The sequence below is a fragment of the Vigna radiata genome, chromosome 4 (assembly GCF_000741045.1).
Source record: "Vigna radiata var. radiata cultivar VC1973A chromosome 4, Vradiata_ver6, whole genome shotgun sequence".
Classification (NCBI taxonomy): Eukaryota; Viridiplantae; Streptophyta; class Magnoliopsida; order Fabales; family Fabaceae; genus Vigna; species Vigna radiata.
The window spans coordinates 19,683,590-19,698,137 of NC_028354.1; the positions used below are offsets into that span (position 1 = coordinate 19,683,590).

The following is a 14,548-nucleotide window of genomic DNA, read 5'->3' on the forward strand; positions in this document are numbered from 1 at the left end:
TATCTACAGTTTTTACCATTTAAAATGTTTCAAAATTACTGAAATTTTCACCTCGTAGTAAGTTTTTTTTCCTTCTGATATGTCCTCCAATAAATTATTTTCTATTTCTTATTCAAAACAATGTATTTATAGAACGAGTGAGGTTATTTATTGTTTCAAAAAATAGTATATTTTACGTTATTATATGTGCAGTAACCTTAAACTAGTGAAACAGAGACAGTACTGTTGTGACATCCTTGAAAAATCACAGTAACTATAACATTTTTCCATACATCTTTCCCTGATCTTTGTACAAGTGTGGTGTCTTTATTTAGTTGGGTTTTGGGTTGGTAATGGTATTTGTTTCTTCCTCTATCATACATTTCAAAATTTGTTTCCACGTTGTAATTTACACACATCTTATCCTATTGGGTAGCAGAATGTGAAAAACTAAAACCAATGGACTCATCAAATGGTTAGATTCTCCTTCATGGCAAGAAAAGATCCAACTATTTTTCCTCCCACATCAGGGAACTCTTCTTGGTCTGGAAGTGATCTAACCTTGCCCTTTCTATCAACTTCTACAGGGTATTTCAGTAGATGCCCTCTCATCTCTGTTACTTCATCTGCTGCAAATTGTTTCCAGTTCATTTCTCCCATTGCTCTAATCCTACTTACACATTCAAGACTCTCAGGTTGCAAGAAGCAGTCCTCAATTGTTCCTGTATGTTCTGCCCAAAGGGACATCCTATATCCATGGATCTACATAACAGATATTCACAAAGTATTGATTTCAGGTTATGCATGATTACATGTTAATGGATTCAATAAAGTATTTGCTGAAAAATCAAATCAAACAATACTATTTTATCATTATCTTTTTGAACATAAGTATACCAGAGTCAGAATATGCATGCAAAATCTCATTTGTATCAAGCAAAATCCCATTACTTGATAGGATATGTAATGTGTGTGTTGGGAGGAAACATATAAAAAAGTAGTTGTTACTTGGGTTGTTCGGTTGAATGAGACTTTCTATATATAGTTAGAGGGTCTTTGTATGCAGGGATTTTTTTGGATATTCTGGAGAATTATTGACAGGATCATTGCCATCCTGTGTGAAGGGAACATTGTTCCTTGGATGCATTCACGTTGTATAGAATCAATAATACAAGATCTATTCAGTGAGTTTAGGTGTTTGCAATGGTTTTGCTGGTTTCTTCTATCTAGAAACCTAACAAATGTAAAAAACTTACTTGACCGTGTGGATAAGTTTGTGCTTTTGCCCATGTATAATGAGGTTGATAGGCGCCCATTGCAATCTCACTGTCCCTTGTTCCTTCCATGGAGCGCTGGTTGATGTTTGCAGACCCCAATATCACATATTCATCATCAACTATCATGCCTTTTGAGTGAACATAAATCATGAAACGTCGGCTATTTCGGCTAGCCACCTGAAAATAGACCCCGTACAAAAGTTTTACTTGAGCATTCACTAAATAAAGATTGCATGCCCTTAAAAAATGAATAAAAACATCATAAACACCTGTCTGGAAAGTGAGTAAAAATCATCAAGAAACTTGGATAGAGCATTAGAGTACTATCTGATATATTAAACTTCTTATGGTCTGATTGTCAGAGAGCAGTTTAGATGGTAAAATATTAAACGCCTATCTGGAAGCATTTATCCCCCTAATATCTACATTTGGTACTAGAGAAATCTATATGGAATCCTTGCTTCACATAATACATTCATAAAATTAATGTGGTATGGTAGCAGAAAAATACATTTGGGAAGAGTGAAACAAGGGAAAAGGGTTGTTAGTAAACATACTTGAGGACTATTTGCTGGGGGAGGAGATCCTGTCACACCAACATCATCATACATACTGATGGCCTCTCGATTACCAAGACAGAAAAAGTTCAAATAATCTTGAGGAGAAAATGCTGCTTCAAGCCCTGCTTCAACCAAAGCCTTGTAAATGGTCTCATACATCATTTGCATTGTTTTATTCTGCAAAAGTAGGAAAATAATTTCATATCAACAAATGCAATAACCAAGTATCAGCATCTGTCACAACCTTTTCAGTTAACATTTGGCAATTACAAGTTTTCAGTAGGAGTTTACTCTTATTATTGACTTTGTTAGCTCCAACAACCAATCGGTTGACATGTTCAATAAGTCTCTCGAGGGTACTTGTGCTGATAGCATATGTAACAAGCTTGACTCCTATGACATATATGTTCCAACTTGAGTGGATCTTAAAAATATAATTTGATTATATTAGAGATATACGTGACTTGATTAAATTAAATAGGGAGATATGATATAATTTGATAGGGAAATGTCTTACCAAATATTTCTTATTATTATATTCTGATCGTGTTCCTTATTGTATCTCTTTATTAAAATAAGAGTACTCACGCATGTACAAAACACACAATTACAAGCAATCATTTCAGGAATCCTTTTACTAAAAAAATGTTACTCACACAAAATACATTATAACCCTTCTTGAGTAAAACGACCATGAACCACATAAAATAGAAGAATGGATTACGAAATTTATCTGACACGATAGTGATATAGCAGACATACAATTTGATGTAAAAGTGAACAATTTCAAATTAAAACCAATTCAATAGTTCAATCAAATCTTTTCCAAAAGTAGAAACTTGGGAATCATACCTGCCAAAATAGAATCCTTTGCGTTGCAGCCCCTGTTGGAACTCCTTCCGGCCACATGGGAATAACAATATACACTGCAAATCTTTCATGTGCTTTTATCTTTTCAGTAATCTTTAGAGCAATTTCCATTGGGATTAAGTTATCAGCACCTGCCAAAGCAAGAAAAATAACATATGAAAGTGTTTCAAAATAAATTTGTGGCACCTCATTGACAATGTTTTATCCTTATTCGTCTAATAAGTGGTTGAGAACGCATAAAAGATACAGTTGTTAGAGGCTTGCCATGGGCATTCCTATAATTTATTTTTAAACGAGTTTTTTCTGTAAAGCCTAAAACAATGCTCAAATTGAACATTTAGCTGTTTATTTTATTTCATCAGGGCCAATTCTATCTGTTCTTGTAACTCACCCCTACCTTACGAAACTAATCATAAGCCTTGGCCTATAATCTGTGAAGCCAATGTACAGATTGGTCATTCAGAAATATACATTTTCCCCCTTCGACTTGAAATTAGTAAAACAAACAGCAGTTGAAAATGTCCAAGTCAACATAATATGATCTAGTAGTTGTAATATACTTGTGTTACTTCTAGAGCCTTTGCTGTATAATCCAAGTGACATGCTGCACATCTGAAAGATTGTTTTTCTATTACATAATGCACAGTCTATTCGATTAAATTAGTTAAAGATCAATTCTCCGAGATTGATTCTGGTTCAGGATGATTTATCCACCTCAAAGTTGATAAACTGTGTTTTTTTATGTTCTACACAATTTCCAGAATAGTGTTAGATGCAATTATAAGCAACAATTACTCATAGAGGAGTTCCATACCAAGGTCTTTATGTTGACTCCAATTGTATGAAGAGCCGATAAAATATTGATTCTCTATATAAATGTAATGTTGCGCAGCACGAATGGCCTTAATATATGCTGTATGTATGCTCATGTCAATCAGCACATTCTTTCCACATACTAGATTCTGGCAAAATACAAAAATCATTAATTCCACAGTACATATAGCACAAGTTTATCAAAGTTTGATGGGTATACCAAGTCTAAAAAAGAAATATTGAAAACCAGGCTTCTCATTCACCTTGCTTGTTGCATTTTTTGGATCCTTCGGAAATCCCTTAACCGAATTTGAATCAATTGAACGAAATATCTACATTCCAAGGTAAACATTCAATAATTTCATTTTAGAGCAACCTAGAAAATAATTGCTTAGCATTATTAGATAATTAATTACCTGAACATGCCAAACTTCAGGATCATCTTCACCAACACTTGGAGCATCATTGATGCCAATAAAATCTGGAATTCTTTCCAACCTTAGCAAAGCATCATCGTATGAAGTAGTCAACTTTTTAATCCCGTGAGGTTTTGAAGCTTTTAACCAGCGCTCCTCAAAGTTAGTTAAAACATCATAAGCTGCTGGACCATCAATTTTAGAATGCAAATCATGCCATGGCTCCCGAGGACAACCACCAACATTACCCTGTCATGAAATTTACTCTTGTTATAGCAATTAATTGGTCTGCGTATTTCAAATAATAATAGTTAGAAATTGCACCTAGCAGATTTCTAGCTACAAATTCCACCATGATATAAATATACCGCTGAACATTTCCTCCAAAAACTGTGGCTTTATTGATAAATTCCAGTTGTGCAATTAGGGTACTTGAATATAAGTAACTATATAACTGTAGTGATGAAAAATTATCTTTCTTATAAAAAAATGGAAAATGTTTTTTTACAGCTGCTTTGATTCATTCTTTGCATATCATATCAAGAAAATGATAGAAAACAGTAGCTAACTTTCATTGATCAACAATGGAATCTGAAATAGAGATTACCGTGAAAGTGGGGTTGTGGTAGTCATCCTTATGATCTGTATTCAATGATCTAAAAATAGGGTGGTGGGGAGTATCATATCGCCCGTCACACAAATCAAGTCCACCAACAAATGCTATCACTTTTCTTCTATTACTTCCAGCATCAGCATCCACAATAACAGTTTTCTGATGATGTGTATATATCGTTCCAACTTCCTAATAAAAAGACAAAAATTCAATGCTGAAATTTGAAACCAAAATTGTAGTTGTGGTAACATACCAAGAGATCCAACAAAACAAAAAGCATATATAACGGCTTCAAAATCAAATGCTGTCCAAAGGTATGGCCCATGAAGTTTTTAGTTTCATTTCTCACAGAACATGGAGCACTTTATGGGGTTCCAATTGTTCAATGTGCTGACTAATTGGTAGATAACATAGAGCACATGAGCTGTAGTCAATAAGTAAATGCATTTGACTAATTTATCATCAACAAGTATGCAGATAGTACACTTGCAGACTCGGCATATTAAATCCAGTCCAATCATCACATTCACAATTGTGCCACTGTATAATTCAGGAATCTACCAAATTTGATCACATTATCAGCAGTAAATCAATATTTTTGTTTAAGTCCCAAAATTGCAATGTCCAAAAGAATGAGATCAAAGAGAAACAACACTCCAGCACTGTCCGTAGACATTTGAGCATAAACTAAAAAATATATATTTCAATTAGAAAAGTAGTTGTCAAAACAAAACCTTTTGCTTGATCCAGCTATGTCGTTTACCACTGCGAGGACAAAGAAGCACTTGAACTGAAGTGTGCTTGAAAAATCGTCGAGTTTCCTCATCATGAGTTGCCATGACACCATCCTAAACATAAAGTCCATGAGTGTCTCAAAACTAAGGCTTAAAGGGAAAATCAGAAATAATATATTCATTATTGATAAAATAAATATTCACACAGTAATCTTTATCTTACCTGAAATAAAGTAAACATTGTTGTCACACATGAAAAAGTATCAAGGAAGAGGATGAGAGAATGGATTGTCGGGTCACTTGATTTAGTTATATTACCATCTATTCTAGTCAAAAGCATTGCCCGGTCAACTATCAAGTTTAGTGTGACTCTCAAGACAGATTTTAGTCACAGGATCCTAGTTACACAACAAGACAACCCAAGGTATAAAATGTCCCAAGTCGAAATGTATACAAGTTCTACAAATATTAAACTCTGATTTATTTAAGGCCACCATCAGCCAACGGAAGGTTAAACAACTCTACTAATAGTTATGAAACTAGTAACCAAGAAAAATGGGTTAAGGAATCAGTATCCCCCTTTGTTGCTCACTTGCCCAACAAGTAGTATATGACTCTCTCTTCAACAACGGTTCATTGCCAAAATCTAATTCTTTTCATTTCTTCAATTCAAAGTTGCAAAGTCCAAAAAAATATAAAAGGTTTATCCAACAACAACACAAAGCAAGAATATGCATGTGTGAATACAATTGCTAATAAAATCCTACAAGCCAGTCGAAGCATGGCAATGCAGAGATATGTAACAGAAAAGGTTGTTTTACTTACTGTTTTATAACCTAAAATGCTTCTTGATGTAGGATCATCCCAGATAAGCAGAAGCACTCTTACTCCTTCCTGTGATTTTGACCTCAGAAGATCACCCAAGGTATAATCTGGAGAATAACCAGCAGCATTCCTAATCAACCTTACTTTGTGCCACACTGACCAACCTGTAATATAAATCAAACGCCGAGCTTGACTTATGGCGTCAAAGATATCTTGCCAACACTTTCCATGCGCATAGTACATCCCACTGTCAAGCAACACATTAGGGAGGCTTCCATCTGGAACATGAGCATCTTGATACAGAGTAACAGTTCCACCTTTCCTCAAAGGAAAATATGTTCCAGGAACCCCCACGTATTCAGGCCCTGCTCCAACTCCTTTGTGATAAATGCTCAGTTTCTCCATAGGTATGTACTGAATGGATAGCCTCAGGACAGCATCTTGCTTACACGGCTTCCCATTATTATTCAGGATAGGGAAAAATCCTTCAACTGTTTCTCCTGAGTATATTCGCTCCACTGGAATTGCCACAATGCCAATGAGCTGTGAACCCACAATATCACTGTCTTTAACAAGAAAGTGTACTTCTGCAGCATGATGTGCGACAGGAACATAGAAATGTTGCCACCAAACAGGGTTTTCAGAGTTGCTAATGACATAAGTCCTCCCAATTACAGCATTGGATACTAAAATCGATACATAAGGATCACTAGTAATCTTCTTATTCATAGTTCCTTCAATTTTATTGCTCACACCACCAGGCAATTTACCAAACACATCACCTAAAGTTTTGTGAAACATGTCCATATTTGGAAGATTCTTGGCTTCATGGACCCATATATCTAAATTTCCATGGAGGAGCAAAACTCTCAAGGACCCTTTATTCTGCACTGGAACAATCTGCAAACGCTCACCATACACTGATTCGTTAAATGAGCCAGAAAAATCTGAAAGACTAGAAGAATTCATCCGAGTGGGATAGGAGGATCCCCACCCTGAGAAGGAGTTATTAGAATATCCATAAAACTCCTCCTTCTTCTGTTGCAACTTAGGAACTGAAATAGAATGCATAAGCGGATGCCCTGCAGGCGCAGGAGGTGATGCAGGAGCAGTTGGTTGGCCATCAGACAACCTAACATTGCTCATAAGATCATCCAAAGCTGGGTAAGAAGAACCCTGAGAATGCATGGAAATGGAATTGTCACTACTTTGTGACACTTTACCTCCTTCAGCAGTGCTTGTATCATCCTGCCAATAGGGACTAGAGAAGCTATTGGTGCCGGAATGGATATCAGGAGGCGGCGAATAGGACTCTTTTGGTGGATAATGGTATTGAGGTGAACCATATTGGTAACTGGGCTGGTGAAAAGGGGGAGGCCCGGGAGAGCCATGATTTGGTGGAGGCACATGGTAGGGATAAGGATAAGTGGGAGGAGGAGCATAAGATGGTGGAGGAGGGTGAGAAAAATCCATGGCGTTAGGAGGATAAGAATACTCAAAATGGCCAGAATGTGAAGAAGGTCTAGGAGGTCCATGGTGAGAATAGTTGAAGGAATGTGAAGAAAGGTAAGGATATGAAGGATAAGGAGCTTGTGCATATGGATCAGGAGCTGAAACTGGAGGAGGAGGGTATGGTTGATGAGGGTTGGGAGGGTACCCATATGGGATTGGATACCGGTATGGAGAAGATGATCCATAGTTATCCATCACACAGAAATTATCACTCTTGCGAGAGATAATACTGTTGCTAAAATCCCAATTTGATTCTCAACACAAAAGGATAATGTAAAAAGACAGCAAAAAATCAAATTGGAGCCGATCAAACAAGAATTGAGGCAATTAAATTTGAATCGATACAGCAGATAGAGATTTAAAAAGGGAGAAAAGTGAATTGCTGTAATGGAAGGATGAGACTGTAGGTGATGAAAATTTTGGAGGGTATTGGATGAAATGAATAAACCCAGCTGAAAGGGAGAACCTTTTTACCTTTGTAACGAAGAAGAAGTCGAAGAAGAAAGATTCAGGCAATGAAAGTCCACCTGGAATGCTAGCATGGCGCGTTATTCAATATACCTACCTACTATTACGTTTTTTTCAGCTTTCCAAGTTAAAAATGTCGTCTTTCCACCTGGGCATTTTTTATTGGATGTTACCATGGTCTTACACACCTGAGAAGAAATGTTAAACTTTGTTTAACACGACAATGAAAAACAACAACAACGGAACTTGTGGGATTAGAAAAATAATAACTTGCTTTAGTAATAAACGGTGTTTTTCTTTCGTTTTAATATTTTATGAACTAGAATTGAAGTTTGTATCAATAGTTTAATGACTGTGGATTCAACTATGTACCATTTGGATTTTTATAAAGTTGTTTACTACTAATGGTATGGTATTTTGTCAAATGATATCATTAAAATTAAACATAATATTTTTGAAATAATGATTTTGTCAAGTGATATATTAAAATCAAACATAATATATATGAAATATTGTTTATTTTGCTTTAATATTTCATGAACTAAAATACAAGTTTGTATAAATAGATTAATAGTATTGGATTGAATTATGAATCACTTAGATTGTTATAAAATTGTTGACTATTAATGTTTTAATATCAAATTTATTAATTAACATGGTTATATGTAAAATATTGTCTTATGTAGAATCTGTATATTATTACGTTTTTGTTTTAGAAAAACATCTCTAAAAAAGTAAAAGAAAAATATCGTCTTAGAATCTTTATATTATTACGCTTTTGTTTTTTAGAAAAACATCTCTAAAAAGGTAAAAGAAAGAATATATATATATATATATATATATATATATATATATATATATATATATATATATATATATTTATTGTTTTAACCTTTGATTACTGACTAATATAGAACTATATATTAAATGTGGTAGTAGGATTTTTTTTTTTATATATCATGTTAAAGAGATACTTATGAAAGAATCTTTTAAACTTTTTAAGGATATAAATATAAACTATTTCTCATGTTTGATTAATATTTTAAAACATTTTAAAAAAGGAATCATGTTTCCTTGACAATGAATTTTGACAAATTTTTGAAGAAAGAAACTTGACAAACTAACTTTATGAAATCATTTAACATACTAATAAATTATAAATTATAAAGATTTTTTAAAGAAAAATGTGTGTATATAATACATAAGGTAATAAATAAATAAACTGTTCTATCTCATAAATAGTATCCATTTATATTGTTTTTATAAACTTTTACTCAAATGAATCTACACGAGATAGGTTATATATAGTTTTGAAATATTTAGAGTGTATTAATCTTAATATCAATCTTCTGATTATTCTAATACAAATCTTAATCATGGATCCAGCTGAGCCACGAGAGATCACACCATCTCGATCCGGTTTTATACAAATGCATTTAGCAATATTTTTTATTATTCATGATTGCCATTTCCAACAATATAGTTTTTTTTTTTCTTTTCTAAAACGCGGTCTAAGTGTGTACATTAACAAAAGCATTATTTGTAGTAAATAAATATATCATTTTTAGAAAGCTTCAAACAAATATTAATACATGTTAGGATATATATATATATATATTATTTTTCATCTGTTCTTGACCTCAACAATGTAGGAAACGAACTTGAAGAAATTTTCATACAAGAACATGCATAAGAGAATTTAGAGCCTATTAAAAAATGTAGGATTACATTGATGATTATAAAATGGATAAATGCATATACTAAAACAATATTCAAAACAATTAAATTAGCAAGAAGCAACGTAAATTTCCCTATATGATAGAACTTACAAGAAGAATGTAATAAGTTACCAATAAACTCTGATTATTAAGCCAAACACTATCCTTCACAAAGATTTTCACTATTGCCAGGTTATTGCTATAGGACTTGTAACTTTATATCTGTCAGATACCCAAATCAGTGACCCAAATGATGAACTACCAGCAATTTTACCTCCTCCAGTTGCCAAAAATGTCACATTATAGCTTAATTTCTGACCCAGTTTTTCAAACTTCAATTTCCTTGGTTCAACACTAACTGAAACTCCATTCGGTTGTTCCACTTTAACTGCATAAGAACTTCGGGATTTTCCAACATTTGTGACAACCCTTCTGTATGTCACACTAGAATTAAAGGAACTTCTGCCAAATAGAACAGCAAATGAAGGGTAGTTCAAGTCACCAGCTTTTAGAACTGCTTTTCTAGAACATACTAAGTTACTTCTTGATAATAAAGCAATCTGGGAAGAAGTATAGTTTATGCTGCAAAGATAATTGAAGTAGTCTTTGGTGCTGATATCATACACTAACCCTGGATCAGAAGCACTTACAGGGTTAACATGGCCTGAACCATATACAAAGGGAGTAGCCAATGGTGAGTCATTAGAAGCCATGTCTGAAATTGGAGCTCCTTTGTTGTTCAATGTGTATGCAGTAGTCATGAGAGCAGATTTAATGGCTGCAGGGGACCAATCTTTGTGCAAAGACTTGAGCAGTGCTGCTATGCCACTGACATGAGGACAAGACATTGAAGTACCTGAAAGTATGTTGAATGATACTTTTCTTTTGTCACTCTTGAGAAAGCTTGGGCTAATTTTGGGTGGCCAAGCAGCCAAAATGTTCACACCAGGTGCAGTCACATCAGGCTTAATCACATCTGATCCCACTAAACTTGGTCCTCTTGAAGAAAATGCTGCCATCACTGGTGCAGGGTCCCTGAACTTTGTCCCCATAAAGGAAATTGAAGCTGTTGGTTTTTTAACAGATTCACTATAGCTTCTGATAATCTTGCTTGCAGAAGCCCCCAAGGATGTGGCTGGCAGAATATGAGGGTCAGCAAAAAGCTCTTCTCCTTGGTATTCATTGTTGAGAAGAATCATTCCAGACCCACCTGCCACTTTCACTTCCTCTCCTTTCTCAGTTCTACCATTTATTCCTCTTTCACAAGCAACTATTTTCCCATGCACAAGCTTTGGATCAAGGGAGCCTCCAGTGCAATACTGTGCTTCCTTGGTTGCACCTGCTGATTTGCCATACACAAGGGGCATTTGGGTTGTCTTCTTACCTTGATATAAAGATGACCCTTTGAAAATTTGTCCATTCCCAAGTTTTACTTTTGTTGGAAAGGTTCGGTCGGTGGAGCTAGCAGCAACTGTCATGATCCATGGAGCACCATTTCCAACCGTTGATGGAAAAGGGCCTGAATTGCCTGCGGAGCAAGCAACCAAAACCCCTTTCTGGGTTGCCCCAAATGAAGCTATGGCAATACTATCACTGTAAAAAGGTTTGGGAATACTCCCTAAAGAGAGTGACAACACATCAACCCCATCAGAAACTGCTTGGTCCATAGCAGCTAATACATCAGAATTAGTACAACCAGAAGACCAGCATACTTTATAAGCTGCAATTCTAGAAGTATACCTCATTCCAGTTGCTGTACCTCTAGCCTGGCCAAGAAAGTTGGCATTTTTCACCATATCACCTGCTGCAGTTGAGGCAGTGTGTGTTCCATGCCCCTGGGAATCTCTTGGAGAAAGGTAATCCACTGTTTCATTGATTTTTTTTCCAAAATATTTTTCATACCCCTTGAAATAGGCTCTTGCACCAATAAGCTTCTTGTTGCAATTTGAGGAAGAGAACTTAGTGCCTTTCTCACAAACACCTTTCCAATGAGAAGGCACTGGGGACAAACCTGAGTCTTGGAAACTGGTGTGTTCAGGCCATATTCCTGAATCAAGAACCCCAATGATCACATCATTGGCCAAGTTAGAAGCAGTCCAAAGTTCTCTTCTACTCCTCAGGCCAAGAAACTGTGGGCTGTACGTTGTGTGGAGTGTTGATAGTTCATCAGGTATGGCTGAGAGGAAACCCTCAACTTGATTCAAGTATTTGAGGTGTTTCTTGGAAAGATGGGCAGCAAAACCAAACATGCTGGTTTCATAGGCATAAAGGAGTTGAGGGGCTAAAATCTCTTCTTCTCCGTCTTCTTGCGTTGCAGCTTCAGAAATAAAATCAATGATGGATTCAAACCATGGCTTTGAGCTGTCTTGAGAATGAATTGAGGCTCTGATCTTAGTCTTGTCAATGTGAACTATATATGTTTGTTGATCCGCAAGAGCTGTTGAATTTGCCACCATAAAAGCCAGAAATAGGACAAGTGTTCTAAAGATCATGATGCCTGCAAAAAATGAAGAAAGGGATTGACACTTCATGGCTGTTAATCTTCAATTCAAGAATAATTAAAACATGAAACAATGTTACACTATTTCCAAGCTTCTACGGATTAGTTTTCTTCACTACTTCTTTCTGTTACATTTTTCTTCCTAAGAGACAGTTTCTAGCTGCAAACCTCTGACATTAAAATATTGTGTACTTTAGGAATCTAGATAACTGAAGGTAAGTTTTACCTATTTCTGTATGCAAACTATACAATGCAGTGAGATAGAAATCACAGAAGATTGAAGTGAGGTTGTGTAGACTGTACCTGTGCTGGGATTAGTACAAGATCACGAAAAAAGCTAATGCAATATGAAATGCTGAAAAAGTTTTCACATCAAAGATTGAATCAGCAGTGAAATGAGTAGAAGTTTAAGTTTTAACTTTATGTATATGCTCATCGCAACTACAGAAAAGAGTTCATCTTTCCTTACCTTTCTTCTACTTCAACAATGCAGACTCTGAATGAGATGACCTCAATCCAAAGATATATATAGAAATGGAGGAGCAAAAACAAATCTAACTGTATGCCATTGACACGTTTCACGCAGTACCGGATTATGAGTATCAGATACAGAATTTGTCAATGATTTAGGTATGGATATGTTAATACAAATTTTAAAAATATGTATATAAAAAAGATAGAATAAGTATACAAATGATAAAATAAACATAAAAGGAATTAAACTCAGTGTGACAAAGTCTCATAATAAAAAAGACTGCAATGCAGAAATATCTAACAGCAAGGTAAATGGAAGATCAAAGAAAATATATAGTTTTTTTCTTTTTCACTATGGCCTAACATGCATGAAACTAAGTACTCACTTTTTCTTTTTTGTGAAGTGCTTTTAGTATGTAGTTGATGCAAGTCAACCACATACTTGAATTTAATAGCACCCATGTATAAGAGGTGTTGGTTATCAAATATAGAAGTAACTTTTTCAGTCTGTATAACTTTATATATAACCTGCTTTCGGTTCTTCCTTTGCCACACTTTTCCCTTTTCAGAATCTTTTTGTGTCTTATTTATGGCATCTGTAAACACATGGATCAGACAACATTATGAGTATGAATACTTTTTTGCAAGTTATCTCAAGATTATATGTATTTTGAGTTTTAACTATATATATTAAGGATATTTATCGATGTTAGACGACACAATAAACCTAACAAATAATAAATCTTATTGATGAACGAACTTTAAGTTGACTTTAACATAATTTTCACTATGAGACTTATACATCTTGAATATGAGACTATATATTTAGAGATAGTTTAGTTCATGATAACAGGTGACGACACAATATGTCTGACAAACAATAAATATAACTTTGATAAAGTTTTTAAAAACTTTAATATCATATTAAAAGGTGAATTTTAAGTTGAACTCAACTTTATAAAATCAATTTATAGGAAAAGTTTACATCTATTTATATACGTAATTTCAACTTATTTCTGGTCAACATAAGATTTTCAACACAACCTCTTTGGAAATATGTTTTGCTTGTGATATGATGTCTGACATTCAGAAAGCCTCATGTTTGGTCATGTCTATTTATTATTTGTTACTCCATTTTGTATTCACTGCCTCGGTTCGTTAATGTTTCAAGTGGTTATGAGAAACTATAGAATAACAGCAATAAAGTCATTAATTATCTTATCTTTTGGCTTATAATACTGATAAATGCACACCTAAAACCATAGACCAATATGAACATAAGAAAGGATTTCATGAACATTCATTGTTGCAGCACAGCTACGTAACAGATCAAGGGATTTCATAAGACGGCCCTGCTCATTTATTCCAAGTTGGTCGAATCACGTGGTAGTTTGGTTTGAGGCCACAGATCCTCTTAAGGTGAGACCAGTAATGAATTGAAGGTTTTGGTTAACATGTTCACATTTCTTTTCAAAGCTGGTTTCATAATTATTGTTGGTGTCACACCCGAATTCACATTATTGCCAATGTCACGGCTAGTGTTCATTCATACTGCTGCAAATGTCACAGATACTATGCACAAGTTCATGCTATTGGCAATGCCACAGAGTGTTCATGATACCTATTACTCTGCCAATGTTTTCTGAGTAGTACATTTCAGCTATGAAAGGCTCAATTCTGTTAAGGGACCACCAGTTTCAGACCTCAAGTGCTGTGCAAGATGCATTCAAGAATTCTCTGATATCAAACCATTATGGCTGTTCTATTTAGTGATCATTGTGTGGTTTTG

General features: G+C 34.8%; 2 protein-coding genes across 5 annotated transcripts; both read right to left on the minus strand.

Moving 5' to 3' along the window:
* Positions 1-250: 250 nt before the first annotated feature.
* LOC106758563 (phospholipase D gamma 1) lies at positions 251-8,357 on the minus strand. Its single transcript, XM_014641482.2, has 10 exons — positions 6,088-8,357; positions 5,263-5,376; positions 4,523-4,717; positions 3,916-4,164; positions 3,763-3,831; positions 3,501-3,648; positions 2,669-2,817; positions 1,814-1,993; positions 1,236-1,433; positions 251-741 (listed from the first exon to the last, which is right to left on the minus strand). The coding sequence occupies exons 1-10, from the start codon at positions 7,792-7,794 to the stop codon at positions 448-450; spliced, it is 3,303 nt and encodes a 1,100-aa protein (XP_014496968.1). The 5' UTR covers positions 7,795-8,357; the 3' UTR covers positions 251-447.
* Positions 8,358-9,774: 1,417 nt separating this feature from the next.
* LOC106758210 (subtilisin-like protease SBT1.1) lies at positions 9,775-13,228 on the minus strand. Of its 4 annotated transcripts, XM_022780087.1 has the most exons (3): positions 12,755-12,780; positions 12,589-12,640; positions 9,775-12,282 (listed from the first exon to the last, which is right to left on the minus strand). In XM_022780087.1, exon 3 carries the CDS (start codon positions 12,275-12,277, stop codon positions 9,968-9,970), a length of 2,310 nt encoding a protein of 769 aa, XP_022635808.1. In that variant the 5' UTR covers positions 12,278-12,282; positions 12,589-12,640; positions 12,755-12,780; the 3' UTR covers positions 9,775-9,967. The 4 variants fall into 4 exon arrangements, with proteins under 4 accessions (XP_022635808.1, XP_022635807.1, XP_014496644.1 ...); XM_022780086.1 differs by lacking the exons at positions 12,589-12,640; positions 12,755-12,780 and adding an exon at positions 13,146-13,228; XM_014641158.2 differs by lacking the exon at positions 12,589-12,640 and having other exon boundaries at positions 12,755-12,844.
* Positions 13,229-14,548: the final 1,320 nt, after the last annotated feature.